This window comes from Cervus elaphus, chromosome 13 (assembly GCF_910594005.1).
Source record: "Cervus elaphus chromosome 13, mCerEla1.1, whole genome shotgun sequence".
NCBI classification, from domain to species: domain Eukaryota; kingdom Metazoa; phylum Chordata; class Mammalia; order Artiodactyla; family Cervidae; genus Cervus; species Cervus elaphus.
Window position 1 is genome coordinate 37,407,548 of NC_057827.1, and position 26,808 is coordinate 37,434,355.

General features: G+C 51.7%; 1 protein-coding gene across 4 annotated transcripts; it reads right to left on the reverse strand.

The window, feature by feature from the left end:
- Nucleotides 1-98: 98 nt before the first annotated feature.
- Nucleotides 99-26,551, reverse strand: CCDC33 (coiled-coil domain containing 33). Of its 4 annotated transcripts, none has more exons than XM_043921843.1 (10): nucleotides 26,449-26,551; nucleotides 8,630-8,795; nucleotides 8,295-8,383; nucleotides 7,967-8,059; nucleotides 7,781-7,871; nucleotides 6,599-6,747; nucleotides 6,120-6,215; nucleotides 5,085-5,171; nucleotides 2,611-2,724; nucleotides 99-1,751 (listed from the first exon to the last, which is right to left on the reverse strand). In XM_043921843.1, the coding sequence occupies exons 1-10, from the start codon at nucleotides 26,515-26,517 to the stop codon at nucleotides 1,647-1,649; spliced, it is 1,059 nt and encodes a 352-aa protein (XP_043777778.1). In that variant the 5' UTR covers nucleotides 26,518-26,551; the 3' UTR covers nucleotides 99-1,646. The 4 variants fall into 4 exon arrangements, with proteins under 4 accessions (XP_043777778.1, XP_043777779.1, XP_043777775.1 ...); XM_043921844.1 differs by lacking the exon at nucleotides 6,120-6,215 and adding an exon at nucleotides 5,973-5,984 and having other exon boundaries at nucleotides 7,967-8,098; XM_043921840.1 differs by having other exon boundaries at nucleotides 7,967-8,098.
- Between the last annotated feature and the right edge of the window lie 257 nt (nucleotides 26,552-26,808).

Consider the following 26,808-nt stretch of genomic DNA (forward strand, 5'->3'; position numbering starts at 1 on the left):
GTCATCACTCCTGGAGTGATGCTCTCTGACCCAGGTCAGCAGATAGATCTGAGCATGAATGGAGAACTGCTACCCTTGAAGCCATTTCTGCTGGGACCCACCCACCTAATAGAAGCTCAGGAGCCAACAGGCTCCACCTCCCTGTTGTCCTGTTGCTTATGAGGCAGAGCAGATGGATGGCTATTGCCATTGCACCACTGGAGCAGCTGGCAGAGGTACAAAAACTTGGCTGAGTTCTGCTGAGAGAACAGGGCAGCCTGAGAGGTGTGGGCCAATCCTGGCTCCCCGGGCAGGCCCACCTATCAGGGGTGAGGCTCCTACAGTGCTCTGCTTGGCTGAGCCTTGGGTGGGAATTCCCTGTGGGGCCACAAGGACTTCCTGCCAAGGGCCAGTGAGAGTCTGGAGCATGATATCTGGGGATGATGTGGTGAAGAGGCTGTGGGTGAGGGGCTGGTGTGAGGTGACTGACTCTGGGAAGAAGAGGCCGGCGTGCTTCCTCTATCCCACCTGCCCACCCTTCTCTGGGCTTCCCCAGGACTTAACTTCCTACACCAGTGGGACAGGCCCACAGGCCCAAGCTCTGGGCATTACGCAGGGAGACTGGGGCAGAGTCTCTGGTGCATTACTTGGACTGCCTGACAATGGTCTCAATTTTAACCCCCTTGGCCCCCCTCTGAGTTCTGTGACTTCTGACTTGACCAGGTACCTGAGTCTCCCTGGCCCTTGGCTACCCAAGTCCAAGTCAGGCAGACATGAGGGGCTAGTGCTGCTCAGGATAGCAGCCCGAATGGCTTGGCCTCTTCTACCAGGATCTGCAGGTTCTGAATTCACTCTTGAAGCCTTTCTGCTTTTCCTCATCACAGTCTGCTTCCTTGTTGTCTTTCTCTCTCCTTCCTGCTTCTTTTCCATTCTCCAGGCTTGAGTCATTTTTGCTTGGAAATGTTAGAGTTGGAGGGCCTTACGGTCACAGATGTTAGCCCAGAGAGGTTGCTTGAGTCACTCAAGGTCACACAGCATGCTTGTAGCTAGAAGCCAGGCCTCCTAACTTTCAGTGGAGGGCTCCTCCTTCTAGCCCCATCTGCTTTTCTGTCCCTGGATGTGTTTAGACACAACACTCCCAGCTCAGCCTATCCCTCCTGAATGGAGTATTTCATACTAACATGTAACTGATTGTCACAGGCAGGCTTCAAGTCTTTGCCTTCCCAAGAAACAGAGAAACCAAACTTGAAACAAAGGATTTCAGATATGATACATGTTGAGGGGCAGGTAGAAAATCCCAGCCTCTCTTACCAGCTGACCTCTGGTGGTCTCAATTCTTTTGGAGGTCTGAATGGGGTTTGTCTCCCTGGTTTCTGCTTTGAAAGGCCTCTTCGCTCTCCCTGCCCACTCCTGTCCTGGGTCCACTATGGCATTTGACTCTCTAAAGAGGGTAGCTCCTGGAACAGACAGGTGGCTATAGGGCTACAGCAGAGGGCCCAGACCCAGAGTGGGGTCTGGAAGGAGGAAGCTTAGGTACCCCAGGCTGCCCTGCTCTGGGAAAGGGGTGAATGCTCACTGACATACAGCATTTAATAAAGTCATTTTAATGGGGTGGGGCTGAGACTCCAGCACACAGAAGGGGTGGTCTGCTCTAGGACTCAGGCCTGCTAGGAGTCAGTCTGTTGAGATTTCAAGAGCTTGTTGAGCTTAGTCTCTGAGCTGGGCATCAAGGGGTCCAACTTGGAGGGTTGCGTTTGGTCCTTGGAAGGGTTCTGTGGTGGCAAAGTGAGATGAAATGAGTATGCCCCTGCCCCCAGAGGGGTGATCCAATAAAATGCATTTTTACTGGAAAGCCATGCCTCAGACAATCTGAAATCCAGTGGGTCATGACTTCTCAAAGATTTGCAAGCCCATTTAACCACAGTAGGTCATACCTAATTTCTCCCAGAGTCTCTAGGGCTCAGTGGGTAAGTCTACTAAGGTAGCCTGGTATTCCTCCCACCCCCAGAGCCCCCATCCTTTTTGGGTGTGTCCAGGAGCCAGGAAAGAAGCAGAATACTGATGCTTCAAGAGCAGGAGCAACCAGGGGGTTTGCTTTGTGGGGCTGGGTGGTCCAGGGCTGAGCTTGAGGGGCCTATTTGTTCTTGGGAAGCTGGCAAGCTTTCTCTCTGGCAGTACGATCCCATCTCTGGCAGTGTGCGGCACTGCACTTGCCCAAGAAGGACATGTTCATGGGAGAATCTTAGGCACTGTGGGGTGGGGTGGGGGCCACAGCTACTCTGCCCATGAGCAAATCCAGTCCTAAGGTATAGCCAGTGCCAGGGCATTTGAGAAATGCCCTCGTGGGCAACCTGTCAACCACAGCCATCTGTGGTTGTGATGCTCATCACCACCTGAAGGGGAGGGCATGTCTTGGCAGGATTCACTATTCCCCTTAGACCAGGGGGCATTGCAATGGGGCAAGAGCTTCGGCTGGTAACTGAGCAGAAGCTGAGCCTGGGTCCTCTGACTACCAGCCAGGAAGCAGGACCCCCTGGACAGTTTTTCTCAAGGTCCAGTGACTCTGGAGGTGGGGTGGCTGCCAGACCCACCACCTGAGCCCCAAGGAGCTCCCCCATGGGGATCACTTACGGGCGCGTCTGTGGTGGCCATGTTGGAAGGGTGCCGCAAGCCATATTCTTGTTCCTGCAGCTGTGTGGCCAAGTCCTGCTTCTCTCGTCCCCAGCGCCGAGCTGTGTCCTCTAACTGTAGTTATGAAGAGGCACAGATGGAGAACCACTAGGCAGCAGGCCCCCTCCCGGAGAGCTAGGACAGCCTACCTGAGTCTGCTCTTTGGGGTAAAAGCAAAACCCGAGTTCATGTGGGCTAGCTACCCTCCCAAGAGACTCAGGGTGACAAGAGTGGGTGAAGAGGGACTCAGTGACCGCTTGACTATGACTGATGGATCTTCTCTTAGTTCCACCGCATACTGAGCCCAGACATTATTACAATGAGTCCAACCAACCCTCCACCACGGGGCTCCAGCCCTCCTTATATGCATGGGAAGCCCCGTCTCACGTCGACACTTGTCATGAGTTGAGCCCCCAAACTCCTCATGCACTGAGCCCCAAACCTGGTCACACAGGGAGCCCTGATCCTGATCACAAAGTGAAAGTGAAAGTGGCTCCGTTGTGTCCAACTCTTTGCGGCTCCATGGACTGAGCCCACCAGGCTCCTCTGTCCATGGAATTCTCCAGGCAAGAATACTGGAGTGGGTAGCTGTTCCCTTCAGGGGATCTTCCTGACCCAGGGATCGAACCCAGGTCTCACCATTAAGGAAGCCCCCCTGATCACAAATAGAGCCCCAGCTTTCCTGACACACAGATCCCAGACCCTCCTCACAAACAGAGCCACCACCCTGATCACACGTGAAGCATGGACCCAGTCACACACCAAACTCGGACCCTGGTTCAAATGGAGCCCTGACACTGGATGCAGACTGAACCCTGACCCTCCTCACTGAGCCCAGATGTGGTCACACAGGGAGCCCCGACCCTGGACAAACATTGAGTCCTGACCTTGGTCACACATGGAGCCATAACTCTCACACACTGAGCCCCAACCCTCCAAACACATGAAGACCTGATCCTTCATACAAGGAGCCCCAACCCAGGTCACAAAGAGCTCTGACCCTGGATGCAGACTGAACCCTGACCCTCCTCACTGAGCCCAGACATGGTCAAACAGGGAGCTCCATCCCTGGACAAACACTGAGCCCAGATCCCGGTCACATATGGAGCCCCGACACTGGTCATATACAGAGACCTGACCCTCCAAACACACAGAGCCCCCACTCTCGAGACTACACACGGAGCCTCAACCCTCCTCACGCCCTGAGCCCCAGCCCTCTTCTAACATGCAGACCTGACCCTGGTCACCAGCGGAGCCCCAATTCTTCTCACAGAGCCCTAACCATCCTGAAACACAAATCCCTGATCCTGGTCACAAAGCAAGCCTTGACCCTCTTCACACTTGGAGTCCTAACCTCCTCATACAGGGAGTCCCGACCATAGCAAACACCCATCACCAGTGCCGGACACACACAGAGCTCTGACCCTGGTCAGACAGGGAATTCCCACCCTGGTCATGCATGGAGATTGACCTGAGCCCGACCTACTCTAACATGCAGCCTTGACCCTTGACAAAGGGAACCCTGACTTTCTTCACACACTGAGCTCTGACACTCCTCACACAGGGAGTCCAAACCCTAGACCAAAACTGATTACTGAGACTTCCCTGTCATCCAGCAGCTGAGAATCTGCTTTGCAACGCAGGGGACGCAGGTGAGCTAAGCTCCCACATGCCTCAGGGCAGCTAAGCTCGTGTGCCACAACTACTGAGCCTGCGCTCTCCACAACTAGAGTCTGTGCCCTGCAAGGAAAGATCCCGCATGACACAACGAGGACCCCGTGTGCTGCAACTAAGGCCCGATGCAGCCGAATAATAAATAAATATTAAAAATAAAACCACCATCACCAACCCTCAACACACACAGAGCCCCCACTCTGATCACACACAAAGCCTTGACCCTCCTCCTCTCATACAGAGTGCTGACCCCAGTCACACACTGAACCAAGACCCTCCTCACAGAGGAAATTCCCACCCTGGTCACCCCCAGAGACCCAATCCCCCTCACACACTGGACCCCAACCCTGATCACACAGCGAGCCCCGACGGTAGTCACACAGCAGGCACTAGTCCCAAAACGGAGCCCCCAATCCTGGTCACAAATGGGCCCCTGACCCTGGATGCAGACTGAGTCCTGACCCTACACATACACATTGAGCCCAATTGTAGTTAAATTGGGAGTCCTGATACTGTAAATACGGGGAGCCCCAATCCTGGTCATGAATTAAGTCCTGACCCTCCTCACACATACAGCCCTGATCCTTTTCAAACACAAAGCCCCGACTCTGGTCACAAATGGACCCAAACCCTCCTCAAACTTGGAGCCTCGGCGCTCCTCACATACGGAGCCTCCAACCCTCTTGAAATATAGAGGCGGAGCCAGGTCTCTGAACTGAGTGGAGACTCCCTGGCCTGTGTGACCCCTTCACCTCACCTACCTGGCTTTCCAGGGACAAGATCCGGCTCTGAGCTTGTTCCAGCTTGGCCAGCAGGCTAAACTTGTCTGAATTATTGGCAAGGAGATCCTGTGGGCAAAGCAGAAATTCGCACATGGTCCCCGTGGGGGGCTGGAGCTCAGGAGGCCAGGTGACACTGAGGGAGAAATCAGCCAGGTCCAAGCTCCAAGTTCAGCTCCCAGTGCAGAGCCTCAGCTGGTGCTTAGTCGTTCAGTCATGTCTGACTCTTTGCAGAACCTCAGACTCAGGGCCAAAGCCCCTGCCCAGGGTTTCACACTTGGCATGTGCCATTTTCACAGCTGTTCTCCCCACATAGTTTTGAGTGTATGAAATTTTTTGTACATCAATTAAAATTTTAAAAATATATGAGGGAGGGCTTCTCTGGTGGCTCAGGGGTGAAGAACCCCCCTGCCAGTGCAAGGTACACGACTTTGACCCCTGATCTGGAAAGACCCCACATGCTGCGGAAGCAACTAGGCCCATGTGCCACAACTCCTGAGCCTCTGCTCTAGAGCCTGGGAGCCGCAACTACTGAGCCCACGTGCCTAGAGCCCGTGGTCTGCAGCCAGAGAAACCACTGCAATGAGAAGCCCATGCACCACAATGAAGAGTAGCCCCTTCTCACTGCAGTTGGAGAAACCCCACACACAGCAACGAAGACCCAGCACAGCCATAAATAAATGAATATATCTTTAAAAAAATGTATTAATACTAGGGAGCACTAGGTTAGTGCACAGAAGGGACTCTTGATCTGGGGCGGGGGGTGGTCTTTCTGTAAAGTAAAGGATCTGCTTGTAAAGTGAGGGTTCCCCATCTTCCGCACTTTACCTGGATGTCCACGCATCGAAGGTGCTTTCAAACAGAACTCACCTCCTGCGAATCCTGGGATGAAGAGAAAAACTCTGCTGTGCCCAGCTCACCTGGCTTTTGTAATTCCAAATGTTCCGTCTCTGGGTTTGCATAAAGCAGGGACACCTGTAACAGCCTCAGAAGGAGAGAGGGGCCAGGGACACCCACCTGTGTGGTCAGGGTGCCCCTGGAGTGGCCTGGGGCTTCTGTCTCTTGCAGTCTCTCTGCCAGATCTCCTCTTGCTCCCAACTCCCCTGGGTCCACCTGGGATCAGGGAAAGGGCTCTCCAAGGCTGTCCCAATCCCAGGAAATGCTCCAGGATGGAGTTCTGAGAGCCCTTTGTGGAGTCCCACTGTAGGCCAGCCAGGTGGCAAGTGGGGTCAGGGGTCGGCTAGGGGCTTGCTTGCTCTCCCAGGATACTAGATGAGGGTAAGGGTGCAGCTTTCAGACTCGTGAGTGTTTCCCAGGGGAAGAGAGCCAAGGCCCGAGAGCTAGAGACTCTCCAGAGATTCCAGGCACACTGGAGACCCTGAGTAACCTAGCTCCTGGTCTGGGGCTTCACCTCGGATTGTGTGGTGAGTGGTTTCTGGGCACCCGGTGACCTGGGTAGGCAGGCCCAGGACCACGCTTGTGCTGGTGGCTCTTACCGGCAGGGCCTGTGGCTGCAGAATGATGGGGGCTGACTGGTGGCAGTTCTTATCCAGCTCTTCCTGCAGTCTCAAGTTTTCCATGAGCAGCACTGTGTAGACGTCAACAGGCAGATTCTCGCCCGTAGGATCCGGGGGAAGGCCAGAGGCTGAGAGCATGGGGAAGGTTGTGAATGTGGCCATAGATATGCATGAGATAGGCTTTCCTGCCTCCATGTGCCTGATCAAATCTGCCTCAGTGTTTTCCTTCTTTCTGCTCATCCTCTGCTCCCCAGCCTGCTATGGCTCCCTACTGCCAGTGAGATCAGGTTCACACGCCTCCTGAGGCCATCGTTCTAGGCTCTTTAGAATCTGACCCGGGTGATCTCCCTAATCACTGCCCTGCCTTTTGTCCTGGGTCTGTTTCAGTTCCTCATCTCTATCTTTCCTCCTTTTTCTGCTTCTGGCATCCTTACTCCCTGGGCCAGGGCCTGGCTCTTTTCTCTCCCAAGATTGCCTTCTCATCTCTCATGCTAACCTCAGGGTTCCTGAAAGGCAGGCCCAACTTTCATTGTTTGTTACAGGCCTTCAAAAATGCCCCCTCACTGACACCCCATGCAGTGAAGGCTGTCACAGGTCTGGGCTTACGGGGGTCCCCGGTGAAGTGGCACAGAAATCCTCTGCTTGGGCTGACCTGATCCCGTGCGACCTGGTTCTCTTCTGCTTATCAGAGCTGCCTTAGATGGGCAGTTCTAGATGGCTTTGGTTTAACATCGATGGAGAAAGCAAATCATAGACTTAACCAAAATATTTTTTTTCTGTTTATTTTGTAGAAACTGACTCTTTGAAGATATAGGGAGATGAGTATATAATTTGAAGGGTCCTGGAGTTAAGAAGTTGGGAACTGCTGCCTGGGAAAGCCCCTCTTTGCAGGCAGCCCATCTCTGTTCACTTGAGTCTCAGAGCTGCTTCTGGAAGGTCAGAGCCTCTTTCCAGCGTGGTTCACACGCTGTGTCCCCTCCCTTGTGTTCTGAGGGGCTCCCTGGCAGGAGAAGGGAGTTCAGGGGGCCTCTGGAAGTGCTGAGTGTCTGAATGAATGGAGAACTAGCACCCTCTGGGCAGTTTGAAGGTGCTTCTGAAACTGAGAGGCTCCAAGAAGGCAGGGCCCCCAGGGGCGGGACGACAGCCGGGGAGCAGACTCACGCATGCTGGGCTTTCCCTGCGGCTTGTCCTGCAGGGGCTTACTCCTCTTGCGCAGCTTGTCCTCCAGCATTTGCTCCATCTTCTCGATCACCTGGAGGGCGGAGCACAGGGGCTGGGCTTGCCCGGGGGCACCACACCTTCCCCTCAGTGGCTGGGTCTGGGCAGCCTGGCCCTTCTGCCACCTGCCTTCTCCTGGTGCCTCACGGTCTCCTCCAGTGCCTTCATCTTCTGCAGCTTGTCCTGGTAGCGCTTCAGCAGCGCAGCCTGTGGCTGCCGAGCCTGGTGTAGGAGGAGCAGCTCCTTTTCTCGATCATTCTTCTGACGGTGCGGGGGGGCAGGGGGGAGAGGGGAGAGGAGGGGGAACAGGGGTGCCCTTGGCCCCGAGGGTCCACCCCAGCCCTCTCTGCTCAGTCCTCCTCTGCCCTGGCCCCTGGTCCCTATGTCCGTCTTCCTTCTACTTTCAGACACTCCCTCCCGAGCGCCCTTCCCCTCTGCCCTCCGAGCCCTGGCTTACTTGAATCAGCTCGTTCTGCAAACGCTGCACCTTGTCCCTCAGCTTCTTCGTGTCCAGCTCACTCAGCAGCAGTTTCTGCTTCATGGGTGCTGGTGGTGGTGGAGGAGCTGGCTCAGGGAGGAGGCCCCGCCCAATTCAAACTGGAATACTTGGTGGGGGGCAGGTGGGGAGGGCAGGTGTCTCTCAGTCCTGGGGCTTGAGACAGGACTGGACTCTCAATTTTCCACCCCGGAGAGACCCCAGGCTCCTATTGATTAGCCTGTGTCCCGCAGCACGCAGCACCCCTGGGCGAGGCCCCCGCCTCCCTGTTCCCTCGGTGGCCTGCACGCCCTCACCCAGGTTCTGGGCCTTGTCGGGGCTGGCTGACTCCTCTTCTACCTCCTTCTGGGCCAGCTGGCTCCTCAGCATGCGATTCTCTGCCTCCAGGACGCTGGTCTGTTTCCGCAGTGACAGGATGTCCTCTGCCATCTTCTGCATGGCCCGCCGGTAGTTGTTCATCTCCTGTGGACTCCAGAGCTCAGAGCTGAACCCCTAGCCCCACTGTGGCTGCCACCCAACATCGACATTCACACTTGGAAATCAGCGGGTCACTCCCGAGGCCAAAGAACAGAAAGAATCGCAAGCTGTGCCCTCAAGTCTTAGCAACTCTTTGGAGGGGTGGTCATGACAGGGTCTTCACCCCTCCTGGTCAGTGAAAAGAGCTGTGTAAATGTGCTCTTCTGGGGGCTTACTTCTTTTCCTGAGATACCTTCTAGCGGGGACCCAGGCGTCAGACACCAGTGAGGAAGCCCCTGCGTGGTGGAGATTTGAAAAGCTCTGGGCCAGCTCTCCAGGGCCTGGCCAAATCAGGGCCATTTTCACCTTCTCCTTTCTCCTTTCTTCTCTAATCCCTCTTCTTCCTCATGTCACTGAGAACCTAGGGAAGAATCTCTCTGAAATCTCCCTGAATGCCCCTTGGGAGCTGCCCCTGGGCACCAGCCTCCCAACCAGCCCAGGGGTCTTGAAGAGACCCAAGGTAAACCTGGGAGACCCAGATAAGGACTCAGGGTCAGTGCTAGGATCCAGCTATAGGATCCAGGGTATGAGGTGGGGCCAGGATGCCAGGTTCTGTCATTAGGTTAGGAGTAACAGCAATACTAATATCTGGTATTCTAGACATTTTACCTAGAACATTTACCATGTTCTAGGTCAGGCCCACCTCCTTCATTTAGCCTGTGAGGATGGGTTTTATTATCATCCTCATTTTACTGACGATGAAGACAAGGCCCAGAGAGGCAAGTAGACTGCTCAGTCACAAAACTAATGAGTGGCAGGGTCAGGGTCTGAAATCCAGGCCTGCTGGCCCTTGAATCCTTGTTCTTAAGCTCTGTGCAATCCTGTCACAATGCCCCCAAATAAGGAAACTTCACAATATTTTGAGAAGTGATGAAAACGGGTTACTACAAAGAATTATGATCTCAACTTGGGGGAAAAAAATGCATGTTTGCCCTTATTTGTACATAGGAGAATTCATAGGTTATATTTACACTATTTGCTTTATAATCAGAAATTCCCTACTGTTATTTACAAACACCTTTGTGAAGATAGTTTCTTAAATATAAACAGTACAACAAAATAGAAAAGAGACTCAAAACGTGAAGCCAGAAAGATCCGCGGAGGGGGAGGAGGTAGGAGCTAGTTTGGGGGTGGAGCAGGAGGAGGGAAGCAAGGCCATGGGGAGCTTGCTAAGCCCTGGTGGCCTGTGGTTTTTCTGAGACTGTGCAGGCCTTGCAGGTGGGGGGTGGGGGCTCCAGCCAGGAAGGGGCTCCCATGTCCTCAGGAAGCAGAGCTTGGTCCCCAACTCCCACCTGGGCCCCATGCTGACTGGGGATGTGGCCTGGCTCCCAGTCACTGTCTCCAACCTGTTGCATGGTGGGCTGCTGGCTTCCCAGTGTGGGGTTTCCAGACAGCAGGGGCTCATCAGATACCACTTGTCACCTGCTGCTGTCTAGCCTTCTGGCTAGACTGCCTCTGACTGGTGCCAGCGCTGGGCCCATCTCCCCAGCACCTGCCCCAGTCACGTTTCAGGTCTTGGCTCCTGTAGATCTGCCCATCTGGTGCCCTCAGACAGCTATGTTAACTAGGACACTCAGCCCAGAGACTGCACACCCACAGGGCTTTGTGGTCAGGCCCCAGGCAGAAGCCCAGCTTGGCTACTGACTCCATGAGTGAGCTTGGACGAGCCCCTTCAGCAAGGGGACGAGCCCCTTGCTGAGCCTCAGATTCCTCTGGCAGGAGGAGCGTGGAGTTGCTGCAAGCTCTGAGTTCAGGGGCTCTGCCTCAGGCACGCAGGCCTTAGAGGCAGCAGTTCCCACTGCACCCCATCTCAGTTCTAGTACCAGCTTTAGTTAACAGGTCAGACCCCTTCCTCTTCATCCTTGCTACCCTCAGCCTGGGTTCCCTTGCTCCCTCCTCTGCTGTGTTCCACATCTTCAATGTATAGCAGCCCCCTGATGGACAGGAGTTTGGGAGGCTCAGTAGACTGTCAAGAGGAATCACATGATATTTTTGAAAAAGGAAATTCATCTCTCCTTTCCCTCCCTAGCCTAGTTCAGGCTCTTCTCATGTCTTCTCTGAACAATTACAGCAGTATCCAAGTGGGTTTCCTTGATTTAGAATTATCTTTTAGAGAAAACCCAACTCGTCCAAGAAAACAAGTTCAAGGATGCCCCACACACTGCAATTTGTGATTTTATTCTGGGAAATGCTCAGTCTCTGGATATAGGCAGTACTTACAAGGAATGACCTAGATTCAATTGTTCTGAGGCAGAGATGTCCATACTGTATTTTTAAGTAAAAAAAAATAATAACAATGTGGCAAATTAATATGATCACATCCACAACTGGTATGTGTATGTGTGAATGCATATGTGCACTTGTATGCATGAGTGCATACATACAAACGTATAGTAACAGTAGGACTGATCAGTTTGGGAAGGAAAAGGAAACCTTGCTTAATCTCTGCATTTTTCTAAGAATTTGTCCATGTTATTCATCTAATTGAAAATAATTTAAACCGAAATACATTGAGGGCTATATACCATGTTCACAGACTGAAAGATGAAATGTTTAAAGAGTTAGTTCTTCCTTAAACTGATTCATAGATTCAATGTATTTTCAATTAAGATCATAACCCTCTTGTGTATGTGGAGAAATAGATGAACCGGTTCTATGAGAAATAAAAAGAACAAGTATAGCCAAAATACTTTTGAAGAGGAACAGGTGGGAAGACTTGCTCTATCAGCTGTCGAGATTCATGATAAAGCTACAGTAATTAAGACAGGGTAATATAACCGCAAAGTTTGATAAGCAGGCCAAAGCATAAGAGAGCCCTAATACAGATCCACACATATACGGACTCTAAACATATGATGGTGTTACAGGGTGGTAGGGAAAGGATAGTAATTTTAATAAAAGGTGCTGTATCAATATGATATCTATCTGGAGAAAAGGGAAACCTGACTCCTATTACATACCATAATTAAAAATAAATCCAGATGGACTGTAGATCTAAGTGTAAAAGGTAAATCAATAAAGCCTCCAGGAGACAAGGATAAGAATATCTTTATGAACTTGGGGTAGGGAAAGGTTTTTCAAAACAGGACATTTCAAAAAAAGGGGAGACTTCCCTGGTGGTCCAGTGGTTGAGATGCGGGCCTTCACCACTATGGACCCAGGTTCAATCCCTGGTTGGGAAACTAAGATCCTACAAGTCACGCAGTGTGGCAAAAAACAAAACAAAACCCAAAACAAAAAAAGCCCAAATCAAAATATGCCCCAAAAGCACAAATCAGGATAGAAAAGACTGATAAACTGGTACATTTAAATTAAGAAATTTTATTCGTGTAAAGACATCATTAACAGGGTGAAATGGGCAAGAAAAGTGGGAGAAGATACTTGCAAAAAACACAACCAAAGATGAACTCATATTCCGATATAAAAACAATTCTCAGGCTTCTCTGGTGGTGCGGTGGTAAAGAATCCACCTGCCAATGCAGGAGACACAGGTTTGATCCCTGGTCCAGGAAGATCCCACATGCTGCAGAGCAACTAAGCCCAAGGGCCTCAACTATTGAGCCTGTGCCCTAGATCCCGGGAACCACAACTACTGAAACCCACGCGCCCTAGAGCCTATGCTCCACAACAAGAGAAACCATCACAGTGAGAAACCCACGAACCACAACTAGAGAGTTGTCCCTGCTCAAAGCAACTAGAGAAAACTGCACAGCCACGAGGTCCCAGCATAGCCAATGAATACATAAAACATAAATAAATAAAATTATAAAAACAACTCTCACAAATCCATAAGAGGAAGTCAGAATATATAATAGAATAATGGACAAGAGATTTGAACTGACCCTCAACAAAATAAGCCAATAAACATCTGAATCAGTGGCCACCCTCATTAGTCCTTTAAAACCAAAAAGATTCTGCTATACACCGCCACATTGACTAAAACAAAAACAAAACAATCCTGACCATATCACATGTTGGTGATGATGTAGAACAAGTAGAACTCTTAGTCTCTGCTGGGGGAACGTGAAGTGCCACCATCCTTTCACAGATCTGTTCGGAAACTGGATCCTATTCAAGTTGAACGTCTGCATAGCCTATGATCTGGCAATTATACTGCTGAGTATGTACCCACCCCCCCACCCCCAAAATGCACATGCGAAAGCATCAAGAAGCTGGCGTAAGAACATTACTAGCAGTATTATTTGTGATAATCTTAAACTGGAAATAACACAAGTACCCATCACAGTAGAATGGTGGGAGAGTCATATGATAAGATGCTACACAGCAATACAAATGAATCAATGATGGTCACGGAAAACCACATGGAGGAATCTCTCAAACTAATTGTGGGCAAAAGAAGTCAGACACAAAGTACCTACTCTACAGTTCCATACAGATTTTCTCTAAAAGCAAGTAAACTTTAACAAGTTAGAAATCCGGGTATTAGATCCCCTTGGGAAGGTAGAGAGATGACGAGGGCATGAGGGAGCTTCTGGGGTGCTGGCAGCGCTCTTCTTGACCTGTAGGACCTGTAGGGGGTTACATGTGCGTATTCACCTTGCGATGATTCATTCCTTAAATACATTTATGTTTTGCGTGTTTGTTTGAATGGGTGTTGTACTTCACATTAAAAAGTTAAAAACTTTTAATGGGCTGGAGGAAGCACAAGCTGGAATCAAGATTGCTGGGAGAAATACCAATAACCTTAGATATGCAGATGACACCACCCTTATGGCAGAAAGTAAAGAAGAACTAAAGAGCCTCTTGATGAAAGTGAAAGAGAAGAGTGAAAATGTTGGCTTAAAGCTCAACATTCAGAAAACTAAGATCATAGTATTTGGTCCCATCACTTCGTGGCAAATAGATGGGGAAACAGTGGAAACAGTGGCTGACTTTATTTTTCTGGGCTCCAAAATCACTGCAGTTGGTGATTGCAGCCATGAAATTAAAAGATGCTTACTCCTTGGAAGGAAAGTTATGACCAACCTAGACAGCATATTAAAAAGCAGAGACATTATTTTGTCAACAAAGGTCCGTCTAGTCAAGGCTATGGTCTTTCCAGTGGTCATGTATGGATGTGAGAGTTGGACTATAAAGAAAGCTGAGTGCCAAAGAATTGATGCTTTTGAACTGTGGTGTTGGAGAAGACTCTTGAGAGTCCCTTGGACTGCAAAGAGATCCTACCAGTCCATCCTAAAGGATATCAGTCCTGGGTGTTCATTGGAAAGACTGATGCTGAAGCTGAAACTCCAATACTTTGGCCACCTGATGCAAAGAACTGACTCATTGGAAAAGACCCTCATGCTAGGAAAGATTGAGGGCAGGAGGAGAAGGGGACGACAGAGGATGAGATGGTCGGATGGCATCACCGACTCAATGGACGTGGGTTTGGGTGGACTCTGGAAGTTTGTGATGGACAGGGAGGCCTGGCGTGCTGTGGTTCATGAGGTTGCAAAGAGTTGGACACAACTGAGCAACTGAACTGAACTGAATGAATTAAAAAAGAAATGAAATCCTGGTTCAGCTTTGCTTAAGTACTGGAAGCCTCCACTTTGCCACCCCTTTGGAGATCATCCTGGTTCTCAGCAATAGTGGGTTTCTTTCCAGCCCTGAGCTTTGGATGCTCCCTGTGGGCACTGATTCTGGGCCCTGATCATGGCCTCTCCACCCTGTGAGGCTTACTCAGTCCTGTCCAGGAGAACTGGCCAGATCTGCTCTACCTCCCTGGCAGGGCCCTCTGAGAGCAAGCAGGCCACACACTGACCCTTATTGAGGGCCTAAAGGATGCCTCAGAACATCCTATGAGACTCAGATTAATTCAGGTCTCCCATTGCCTGCAAATGTGAAGTGAGCCTTTGTACCCAGACCCTGCTAAAACCTGTGCTCTTTTCACCTACTGGATTGAGGAAGGTTGGGGCTTCACCCAGAGGGAAGAAGATTGAGATCCTGCCTTGACAGTAGCTGAATCTGTCTACAGAAATTGAGGAGCACTCATGGGGGAAGTGGCCAGCACAGGTACCAGTGTCCATATGATGTCCCAAGGTCCCAGGGTACCCTCTGTCCCTGATGCCAAGGCTGCCTGGGGTGGAGATGGAAGAAGGGCATCCCCAGCCTGCTCCTCAGGGAGCTGGAAGTGCCCGGGTCTCCCTGTGTTGGGACAGGTGGGCATGCAGCCTGCCTAGCACAGTGAGAAAACTGCTGGCCTGAACCCATTGCTGCTTCACCAGCTTTTCCTTCAGTGGGTCCTGCCCAAGGTAGGGGTGGAGGGAGAGAGGCCCTGGGCAGGGAAGAACTCTTCTGGATGCTGGGGTCTGAGCACCTTAGTCTATGTGTGTGTAGGTGGGGAGGGCTGAGAGCATCACGGCTGTGGTTCAGAATGAGCTCCTGAGGTTTACAGCAGCTTTCTTCCTGCCCTGCTTCAACTTAGAGGCAAAGTCTAAGGCTTGGCATTCAAGGCCTCTTACAAGCCACCCTCTTATGCCCATCAACCCTGCCCTTCCCCTCCAGCACTCTTATCTCCCCCTTCACATCTCTACTCAGGCTGAACTATTAATATCTGCAGAGAACCTCTCCCCCATTTCCACTACCCAATCTTTGATCTTTTATAGTTCACTCAGTAATTTGTAGTCTAAAGGACTGCAGAGAGAGCAAACCAGTCAGTCCTAAAGAAAATCAATCCTGCATATTCATTGGAAGGACTGATGCTGAAGCTGAAGCTCGAATACTTTGGCCACCTTATGCAAAGAACTGACACATTGGAAAAGACCCTGATGCTGGGAAAGATTGACAGCAGGAGAAGGGGACGACAGAGGATGAGATGGTTGGATGGCATCACCGACTCGATGGAGATGGGTTTGAGCAAGCCCGGGAGATGGTGAAGGACAGGGAAGCCTGGTGTGCTGCAGTCCATGGGGTCGAAAAGAGCTGGACATGAATGAGTGAACGAACAACAACAGTAATTTGTAATTGCATGAGGACTGGTAGTGTGTGTGCTCCTGAGTGTGCATGTGTGTGCACCTGTGCACGTGTGTGTGGAGGGAGTCCTGGGGAAGGGGCTGTGGCCTTGGCCTACCCCACGGGTCTAATCAGCTCCTCTTCTTATTCAGGGCTCACCCTTTCTAATGCCCTATTACTTCTCACTCAGGAGTCCTGGGGGCGAACAAAGCTCTGTTCTTAACACCCTTCCTCCTTGACAAAGAAAGAAAGATGAGGTCCAGGGGAAGGGAAAAAAAGAAATGGAGAAGGACAATGTGGCTCCTGCTGACGTGGTGGTGGGGCCCTTACATCAGCCACATGGCCGATGGGTTCTTGGGGGCTCCATCCCTGGGAGGTTAGCCCTACTGAGCTTCCACAGGCTCCACCACCACCCCCCCAGCCAAATCTCCTCTGGAGGGGTGGAGAGGGACCCGGCCCTGGATCACCCACCCTCAGACTCCACTCTTGCCGGCTCCCTCTGTCCCAGGGGACCCAGAGGGGAGGCAACCTCCTTCCATCTCCAACTCCACTCACCCCAGCTGAGCCGTGCTTCTAGATGGCAGCCCTGACCTCTCCCCACAGACTGGGCTGGGCTCCCGGCTCAGGGCCATGTTCTGCGTCACAGCGCAGCCTTGCGAAAACCCAGGACACCACGACCCAGATTCCTGTGGTGCGCGGCCCCTCCGCTTGCCCCCTCCCCGTCCAGCTCCCAGGCTGCTCTGCTGTGGGGGTTGTGGGCAGGACGTCAGCCTCACTCCTATCTCTCTGGGTCTGCACACCCTCTAGGGACAAGGACTCTACCAGTGCGTGACCCCGAGTGCCCACTGTACCTCCCTCACCCACTGGGACCCCGGCTCTCTGAGCAGCGGAGGTGAGAAGCACCAAGTGGCCCTGGGTTCATAACTCCCCCGCTACAGGGTGTCGGTGGCCTTTGCTGCATGAACCCCTCTCTGGCTCTGGAAGGGTGGTGACTATGCTCTGAGCCTCAGTGTCCTCATCTGTGGAATGGGAAAATAGTCTCATCTCAAGCGGCGGCTGTGGAGTCAGGAAGTGAGATGAGGGCCTGCCTGGCTCTGGTTTATAGGCTGCCCGGAGACGCCACATCCCATCTTTGTTTTTCTGGCCACACCTTGGCTTGTGGGATCTGAGTTCCCTGATCAGGGATTGAACCTGGGCTGCAGCAGTGAAAGCCTGGGATCCTAACCACTAGGCCACTAGGGAACTCTCTCTACCTCCCATCTTTGTACCACTTTTGATAACCTACAAACTGGATACAAAGTAGAAATCACCTTACACATATAAAGAGCAGGTGAGACAACGAGGAATTATTGGACATAGATTTAAAAAAAGTACCTGTGTGATAGCCCTGAGCACCAAGTCCAGAAGATGTGATTATCTGACTGATCCCCTTTTACAGAAGCCGAGGCCCAGCGTCCACCTCGCCCTCTTTAATTAAGGAGGAGGGGCAGTGGTGATCTTTCACAAAAGCCTGAAGAGGGCAAAGCTTGCCCCTCTCCCCCACAAAGAAGTTTCTTATGGTGGAATCAGAGGCACTTCAGCCACTTGGGGATGTTCAAATATCCCTGTGGCCACAACCAGCTATATTGACCAAAGTGAAAGTGAAAGTTGCTCAGTGGTGTCCGAATCTTTGTGACCCCATGGACTATATAGTCCATGGAATTCTCCAGGCCAGGATACTGGAGTGGGTAGCCTTTCCCTTCTCCAGGGGATCTTCCCAACCCAGGGATCAAACCCAGGTCTCTTGTGTTGTAGGCGGATTCTTTACCAGCTGAACCACAAGGGAAGCCCAAGAATACTGGAGTGGGTAGCCTATCCCTTCTCCAGCGAGTCTTCCTGACCCAGGAATCAAACTGGGGTCTCCTACATTACAGGCAGATTCTTTACCAACTGAGCTATCAGGGAAGCCCAGGTATGCCTTTGTTCAGAGGGGGAAACGGAGGCTAGAAGGCAGCAGTGTGCCCAAGGTCACAGAGACTCAGTTATAAAGCCTTGACTGGGAGCAGCTCAGTAAACACCCAGTCAACCAGCACTTGCTGAGTGCCATGTGTGAGCTATGCTGGGGCCTCAGAACTCAGAGGAGCCCAGACTGTTCCAGGCTGTGGTGGGCTCCCCTCTAAACTGAGGAGGTTGGCAGGAAGTGCCCGTGACAGAGGGAAACTCAGAGGAGGCTCTTAACCCAGCCTCGGGGCAGGGTGGGGCAGGAAGGCTTCCTGGAGGAAGTGATCATCTGAGTTGACTCTTGGGAATGAGCTCTCTGGAGGTGGAGAGCGGACTCTCCAGGCAAAGGAGTGTACACTGCTCCACTGATCAGTCATGCCTGACTCTTTGGAACCCCATGGACTGTAGCCTGCCAGGCTTCTCTGTCCACGGGATTCTCTAGGCAAGAATACTGGAGTGGTGGCCCTTTCCTCTTCCAGGGGACCTTCCCGACCCTGGAGGTGCAGAGCCTCCTGCACCTCTTGCATTGGCTGGTGGACTGTTTACCACTGACCCACCTGGGGAGCCCCTGGGCAGAGGAGACGCTGTGGCCAAGACAAGGAGGTGAGAGAGAGTGAGGTTAGGAGCAAAGCAGATGAGAGCAGGGTGCGGGGAGGAGAAATAGGGGTTCAGTTGGAGAGGTAGCCGGGCAGACAGAAGACAGCCTTGCAGGCCAGTCTCAGGGCCTAGGACTCCGTTCTGAAGGCCACAGAAGGGCCTAAGCTGTGAGGCAGGGAGTGCCTGTGATAAGACCTCTCAGGATGCTGAGCCCAGAAGACAAATCAGGAGAATGAAGGCTGAGAACAGTGAGCCAGGTGAACTCGTTGGGACCTGTATCAGGGGGAGGCAGCAGGTCTTCAGGGGAGGAGGTGTGTGCATGGAGTACGGAGGCTGAGGCTGTGTGGCCTTCAGGTGAAGGTCGTCACAAGCAGCTGATGGTGGTAAGCTTCTAAAGAATCTCAGCTGGAGATAAAGGGGTGGGAAGACAGCCTCCAAAGTGTGATGGAAACCTTGAAGGGAGGAGATTTTCCAGAGTCAGAGGAAGTGTAGGGTGGGGAGAGGGGTTCAAGGACAAAGGAAAAGGATGGTGGTGGGACAGGAGACTTCAAGTTCAGGGAAATTGCCAGAGGGGTGGGAGGAAAAGGGGTGGGTGCAGGCTGGCTTGGCCAAGGCCACAGAGCTTAAGAAAGGAGGGGAGATAGCCTTCTGCTTTGGATAATGGCAGATGCAGTAACACAGACCAACTTTCCTTGTAGATAAGCTGCAAAGCTGGATACAAAGTAGAAATCACCTTCTTAAACATATAAAGGACTGGTGTGACAGTGAGGAATTAATGGACATAGGTAAGAGAGGAGGCTGGGGTGGGGTGGAGGAACCCATATGGTAGAATACTATATAGCAATGTAAAAGAGGACCCACAGCACCCAGCACCATACAGATGACTCTCACACATTTAGCTGAGCAAATGAACCATACCCAAAATAAAACATACATTGTGTGATGCTCTTTATAGAAAGTTAAAAACAGGGACTATTAGGCCATAGTGATTAGGGAGGTGTACGGAGGTGTTGATAATATAAAGAAATAAAGCAAATGGGACTTCTCTGGTGGTCCCGTGGCTGACTGAGCTCCCAGCGCAGAGGCTTGGGTTTGATCCCTGGTTAGGGAACTAGATCCCAAGTGCGGCCAACTAAAAATCCTCATCCACCAGAAAATCCCCTCTCCATCCCTAGGTTTTTTTCCACCCTGTATCCTTAGCTAAGGATGCCACATGCCACAACTAAGACCCAGCGCAGCCAAAATAAATATTTAAAAAGAAGCAGCAGCAGCAGAGTATAAGACATGAGCGGGTCCAGGGGTCACGTCTAGGAGATGAGCAGCACCAGGGTCTTGGGGTGCTGGTGATGTTCCATTTCTAGATTTGAGTGGTGGTTTCATGGATGTTTACTTTAAGATAATTTGGTTGTGTTTAATTTTTCTGTTCAGCACAATTGTCTCCATAGGGGTTGTATTTCACAATTTAAAAGGCTTTTGATAAAAGGTGAGGTTCACTAGCTTTCCAATCTGCAGAGGGAGCCTCCAGGCGTGACCTCAAGGAAACGGCCCCTGGTGACCTTGGCCAGTGCTCTGAGTTCCAGGAGGAGGGTGTGCAGGAGGAGGACAGAGGATGAGAAAGGACAGAGGTAGCTGGGGATACAGGGTGGAAGAGAGACCTGGGGATGGAGAGGCGGTTTTCTGGAGGATGAGGAGACACGCAGGGAGAGGTGTTTGGGGTCATGGATTAGAGCAGAAGGATTGAGGGCCTTGGCGGGGGCTTCACGCTCCAAGCGGAAGGAAGAATCCTGGAGTGTCTGGATCAAAGGTGGCATGGGTGACAGGGCTCTGCAGGGGGTGGAGTGGGTGCAGAGGGTGGGTGGGGAGGCCCAGCCAGGGGGGTGGGTTTGCAGGGCTGGGCATGCACCCTCCCGACTTTGCCCTTCCCTGGGGAACCACCCAACATCTGGGTCTCCAGGCCTCAGGGATCCCTGACTGGCTGACTGGCAGGCTACCTGCAGTGTGGTTTGCCTTTGCAGCCGGCAGAGGGCACTCGCCTTCCACGGATGCTTTGGCTTCAGCCTGCAGTGGGAACAAGGATGGCCTGAGTGGGCCCGATGCTCTTGGGGAACACGTCTAGGGGTGCTGTCTTGCTGTCCAGCCCCAGGCACACGTGTTCCTCCTCCAGGTAGTCCAGCCTGCCATCTCACACCTCCTGCCCCAGAACTCTTATCTAGGAGATTCTGCTGAGAACTACCCAGGGAGGCCAGAGAAGTACAGTAATTTACCTGAGGTCACACAGCAAATCCTGATCTTCCACTGGGACTTCTGTCCTGAGCCAGCCCCAGGGAAAATGATGGGGTTAAGTAGGGAGAGATGGGACTTGGGACAAGAGCCATTTCAAACCACTGAACTGACCCTGACGGAAGTGACACATACACAGCTTACCATTGTGCCAAAGGAAGAGTTGAGAGGGACTTGGATGCAGTTAAAAAGTGTGCGCCACCCCCTCACGCACACACCCCAAAGCCTAAATCTTTACAAGTCCTCTATCCACCCAGGAAGATACACAAAGTCCAGGCTGACCTGTAAGGGTCATGGAGCCTCATGACAGCAATTCCCCTTTGTTGAACATCTGTCACTGGCCAGGCCCCTTATATACTTTTTCTCTGACCTGAGCAATGAGTCTGTGAGGGAGGCATTTTCAGACCCAATTTGCTGAGCAGGAAGCTGAGGTCCAGAGCAGGAGGAGCTGAGTGATGTGTTCACGGTTGCCCCACTCACAGAGGAGGAGCGGCAGTTCTACCTGGGGCGCTCTGGGCATTGTTGAGGGAGGCTGCTATGGAGCCCAGGAAGCCAAGCCTGGGGTAGGGTTACTGAGCTGCTGTCTCCAAGGGGACAGGATAAGTTGCCACCCTGCCCTTGACCTTCTCCATTCTCCAAGGACTGGGGCTATCTCCTAGGCAATGTGTCTGCCTGGGGGTGGGTGTGTGAACATTCTTTTCAAGCAAGGTGTTTTTGGAGCCCTTAGAAGCTGCTTTTTTGAGTCAGAGACCAGAACGATTCCTGCCCACACAACCCCTTACCCTGGTCTGGCCAGGCCTTGGTGTTCCTGGACTCCTACACAAGCAAGGAGGGCCCATTTCTATTCCCTCATAATCCCTCTGCCTTTGTGTGTGTGTGTGTGTGTGTGTGTGTGTTCAGTCATGTCTGACTCTTCACGACCCCATGGACTGTAGCTTGCCAGGTTCCTCTGCCCATGGGATTCTCCAGGCCACAATATTGGAGTGGGTTGCCATTTCCTCCTCCAGTGGACCTCCCCAACCCAGGGATCAAACCCACGTCTCTTGCATCTCTTGTATTGGCAGGCAGATTTTTACCATTAGGGCCACTTGGGAAGCCTGTGGCCCCTGAGAAACCAGCTAAGAATGTAGATATATCCACCCTCCCCTCAGGGATTCCATCTGCCCAGAAGGGCACAAGGATGGGGCAGCCTCTTCCACTGCTCCTGGCTGACTGGTCTGATCTCTGGAGCCTTCTGCAGGCAGGCCTCATGGTTCTCCGCTTCTCTTACATTTGGTCTTTCTTTGTGCTGCCTCAGTACACAGCCTACCTCTCTGATCAATGAAAGAGGGCTAAAAAGGCTGTGCTCCTCCTCTTATCAAATCTAATCTCCTTCCCCATATAACTGGATGAACCTCAGAGACTTTGCAGACTGCCACATTGCAAGGTTCTGGGACTTCTCAGGCCAGGTCATCAGAATCTTCATAGCTTCCACCCTTCCTCCTGGAGGTCTTGCTGTTCCCCCAGAGAAGAACGACCACTACCCTGAGGTGGCCACGCTGTGAGGAAGCCCAAACTAAGTGTGTGGGAGAGAGATGCCTGCCTGGCCCCAGCCTCCCTGGGCTGGGAAGTCATGGCGGCTGGGAACCCAGATACCATGGATTGAAACCAGGCCTCCCTGCTGTGCCTCGGCCTAGCTCCTGAACCGCAAAACTGAGAATGACAAAAGAAGACATTACTGCTTTAAATTTGGGATGCTTATTATGCAGCAACAGGTAACTGGAACCTTCTCTCTGGCCTCTGGAGCTCTCCAATGGCTCCACAAGCCTGCATAATAAACTTCCAACTCAATTTCAAGGCCATCTATCACAGCACAACTATATCACCTGGCCACTAAGCTCATGGGCCAGTCTTCCTGGGCTCCTCCCTATCTCTGAAATCTTACTGCTTCTATCTAGAAGCCATCCTTGACCTCCACCCCCAGTCTAGCTTGGCACTCCTTATCCCACCAGTCTCCGCTTAGCTCCTTGAAAGTGTTAGTTGTTCGGTCGTGTCCAACTCTTTGTGACCCCACGGTCTGTTCATGGGATTTCCCAGGCAAGAATACTGGAGTGGGTTGCCATTACCTTCTCCAGGGGATCTTCCCAACCCAGGGATTGAACCTGGGTCTCCTGCACTGCAGGCAGACTCTTTACTGTGTGAGCCACCAAGCTCGTGAAAGATCCTGACTTATGGAAGGACCTCTCCTCCTCTCCACAACCTCTGGTTGCCATTCTGAGTTGGCGAAGTAGGGTCAGAAAGACCAACCCCCGCCCCACACACCCCAGACTGGTGGCCAAGGACCCTGCCAGATTTGTCCTCATTTGATGGGCAGAGCTCCTATAGGTCCCCTCAGGATATCTGAGAGGTCACTCTTGGCTAATCTGTAGCTTTAAGGGGGAATTAACCACATTTCTTTAAAATGGAAACACTCAGTTTGTATGAATTTCTGTAGTTCCTGAGATCAGAAGTCTGAGCAAGAGCTCAGTTCAGGGGAGCTATCTCAGGGAGGCATGGGAGAGGACAGAGGTTGTGCCTGACCACAGCAGTCAACAGCAATTCCGAGGTGCTGGACTTGACCTGTGTGATTATTTATAGTGTTTTTGTGGTCTTGAACTTTTGCACATGAATCAAAAGTTTTTTTCTACCATGAGCATAAGCCTATGCAGAACTTCAAAATTAATCCATTTTGTTGGGTTTATGGTCAATTACATATGACCTGTACTTCTTGGTGGATTTCTCCTCTCTGAGGCTCTAATTGGATAGCCCTTAGGAAATTTATTCTAGAAGAAAGAAGTTGTAGTTCTGTCTGAGTCACTATTGATCTTACTAGATGGAACCCACTTGGCCAATCAATCATACTGACTCTAAGCAAGATCTTTAAATTTACTCAGGCTCAATCAGAGAAATGACCTAAATTTCAATCAAAGAATACAACTTCTCGATTATTAGGAGGGACCCCCCCTCAGTTATGGGATGGATTTATACAGCTTACATCAGGCTATTATGGCTTAAATGGAAGGTACCCCCCTCCCCTTATGTCAGGGACAGTTAAATCATACTAAGGATAATCAGCCTAATAACACTAGGAAATTGGGGCTGGGTGCCTTACAAACAGGGCCAATACATCATTGCCCTTAAAGATAGCGATGGATACTAAACAGATTGGGTCAGCTGACCAGGGATGTACTGGGCAGCATCTAATGGAAGTTCTTGGCTTAAATTCTTACTTATGACCTTATAAAGCCTACTAGTTATATTAGAGGAGGAAATGGCAACCTACTCAAGTATTCTTGCCTGAAGAATTCCATGGACAGAGGAGCCTGGTGGGCTACAGTCCATGAGGTCTCAAAGAGACACAACTGAGCAACTAAGACTCACTCGCATATTATTATATTCTGCCTATTTTACAAGATTATTATTCCTTGTATTGTCCAATGTGTGACAGCTACTGATAAAAATGATGACTGGGTGACTTGAAATGACCGACCAGATAAATAGTTCTACATAAGATCAATGATTGCAATAGTGTAATTGCAGATACGAGAAGAAACAGCAAGAGGGAATCTTCTTGTGGACCATAACAGATAGACATGTCCAGAGACTTTTGGCTGCGTTCAACAGGGTCTAGTCCAGTAATAGTCCATTGAGGGACCTAGCAATGGAATCCCTGCCCGACTCAGCAAAGAGCATTTCTACTAAAAATTGGTCATGCAACGCCTCCCAAAACTTGGTTGAATTTATGAATGCTTTCCCTCATCCAGTTCCGTGTATAGTACACCCTGAAAGAAAGTCAGGGCAAATATCAGGAATGAGGCACTCTATGCTCTGGGAAAAATGGCAGAATAAGCCTTCAGATAGTTAGGTATATTTTCAGGAGAAAATTGTATGAATCCAGAATCTTGCATCTTCCCCTCCTTAGAAAAGCACTAAAACCATTAACTGAGATATCTGTTCCTCGTCGCTAAGAGCAGTCTTCTGCCAAGAAGTGTGCTTGATGGCATGGACCCCTTTCTCCACAGTCACATATGTGCTTGCTGACCTCCCCACTACCTCTCTGAAGGAGTTCTGTCAGAGCTACGAGAGAGGCTGTCTCCTGAGCTATCGTCCTAAGACCCCAAATAAAACTGAACTCACAGTTCTCAGGTTGTGTGATATTTTTTTCCAGTTGGTGCTTCCACCCAACACCTCCACTCCTCAGATGTTAGCCTCTCAAACACAAGCAAATCTGTGCAAATTGCAGTTTAAAACAGGTTCCCTGAGGGGGAGGCGGTTGCCTCTTTGTTCAGCCCAAGGTTACAGCAATGAAACAAAAGGAGCGAAATTTCCTTTTCTTCTGTTCTTTCTTTTCCTTCCAGCTGCAGCAGAGCTGGCGCCTGGAAAGCTTTTGTGTTCAGCGCACTGGAGCTTGGAGGGGTGGTGGCAAGGCCTTGGCTGCTGACCCCAGGCTCTGCCTAAGTGGCCCCTGCCGAACCACTGGGGCTGGCTTGGGGGAGGGGCTTCCTGGAGGATGCTCTCTCCCATTCCCATTTCCCTTCCCAGGCATCCCTGTGGACCTTCAAGGCTCTACTCTGGACCTTCTTCCTCCAGGAAGACCTCCTGGGCCACCTCCATCACACCTCCTCAGGTTTGGAGATCAGAGACCTGCCTCTCCTAGACTCAGCTTGGAGTTGGCCTTTGACCTCAGCCCAGGGAAGTCGAGGACCCGGCACTCATGGCATTGGTGAGCAGACAGATCCCTGTCCTGGCTTTACAGGCTCTGCTTACTCTCCCATAAAGGACCCCTGCCCCTGTGCTCACCTCCTGCTGCAAGCCTCCTCCCTGGTTAGAGCTTTGCTGTCCCTGAGTGCTCCATGTGGGGTGTGAGGAGAGCCCTGGTTGGAGTCCAGAATCTTGGGTTTTAATCTAGCCTCTGCTCAAATCAGCTGTGTGACCCTAAGCAAGGCCCTGACCTACTCCAGGTCTCCTGATCTGCGGGCTGGAGATATGCTGCCTCATGGGCCTGCTCTGGGTTCTTGCCACGAAGAAAGAATAAAGGCTTTGGCTCCTGGGGTCTGAAGGAGAAAGGTGTCCCTATCCCAGGCAAGGCAGGCCCCTTGGCCCAAGGCTGACTCCCCTCCTTTTGGATGACTCCATCTGCCTCTGATGCTGGGTAAGATGGAAGGCAAAAGGAGAAGGGCTAAGCAGAGGACGAGAAGGTTGGATGGCATCACTGACTCAGTGGGCTTGAATTTGGGCAAATTCCAGGAGATAGTGAAGGACGGGGAGCCTGGCTTGCTGCACTCCATAGGGTTGCAAAGAGTCTGACACGACTTAATGACTGAACAATCTGCCTTGCTCTTCACCCTCACTGGCCCTTATGAGCTCTGGCCCTATCAATAAGACCTTCTGGCCTGACTGCCCCAGGCTAGCCCAGCCCCAGCCACTTTCTAGGATATAGGACTGGACCTCTAAGAGACCAGAGCCAAGCCCCAAGTTAGCAGGATGCAGTGGTCACTTCAAGGGGTTTTCCCAGAAGTCCTTCTCTCTTCCCTTTCTGGGTTCCCAGGTGTGGGCTCAGGTAGCCTGGGCTGGGCCTGGGAACCCCACAGAGGTTCCAGTGACCACGGGCACCCAATGGCCAGTGGCTGTGGGCCTGATCTTCTAGTTCTCCCTTTGCCCTGCTCTGGGAATACCTTTATTGGTTGCCAGGCGACACACCCCCAACACACCTGGCTGCTAGGTGAGCCAACCCATCTTCCCAGAACCAGAGGTATGGGGGCAGACTTACGGAGTAGCTGTCCAGGAGGCCTGGGGCAGCCTGGGGGGCTGGAGGGGATGGAGACTCTGGCTCCCCCATCTTTCCCGCTAGCAGTTCTGTTCCCCAGGATGGGCCCCAGGGGACCGTTGCTACAACAAGTGCCTGCCTGGTGACTGAGCCCTGCCCTGAGCTGGAAGCAGGCTGGCCCAGGGGACCACCCCCCGTTTGTTCCAGGGTGAGGGCATCTGGGTGGGGTGGCTGGAATCAGGCTAGGCTCATTCCTTAGCCAGGGAACTGCAAGGAGATGGCAGGATCTGAAAGGGCTGTGGGGCCAGGAGACCAGGAAACAGGCAAGACCCTGAAGGGCTCTGAGCTTCCGTCTCCCCAACC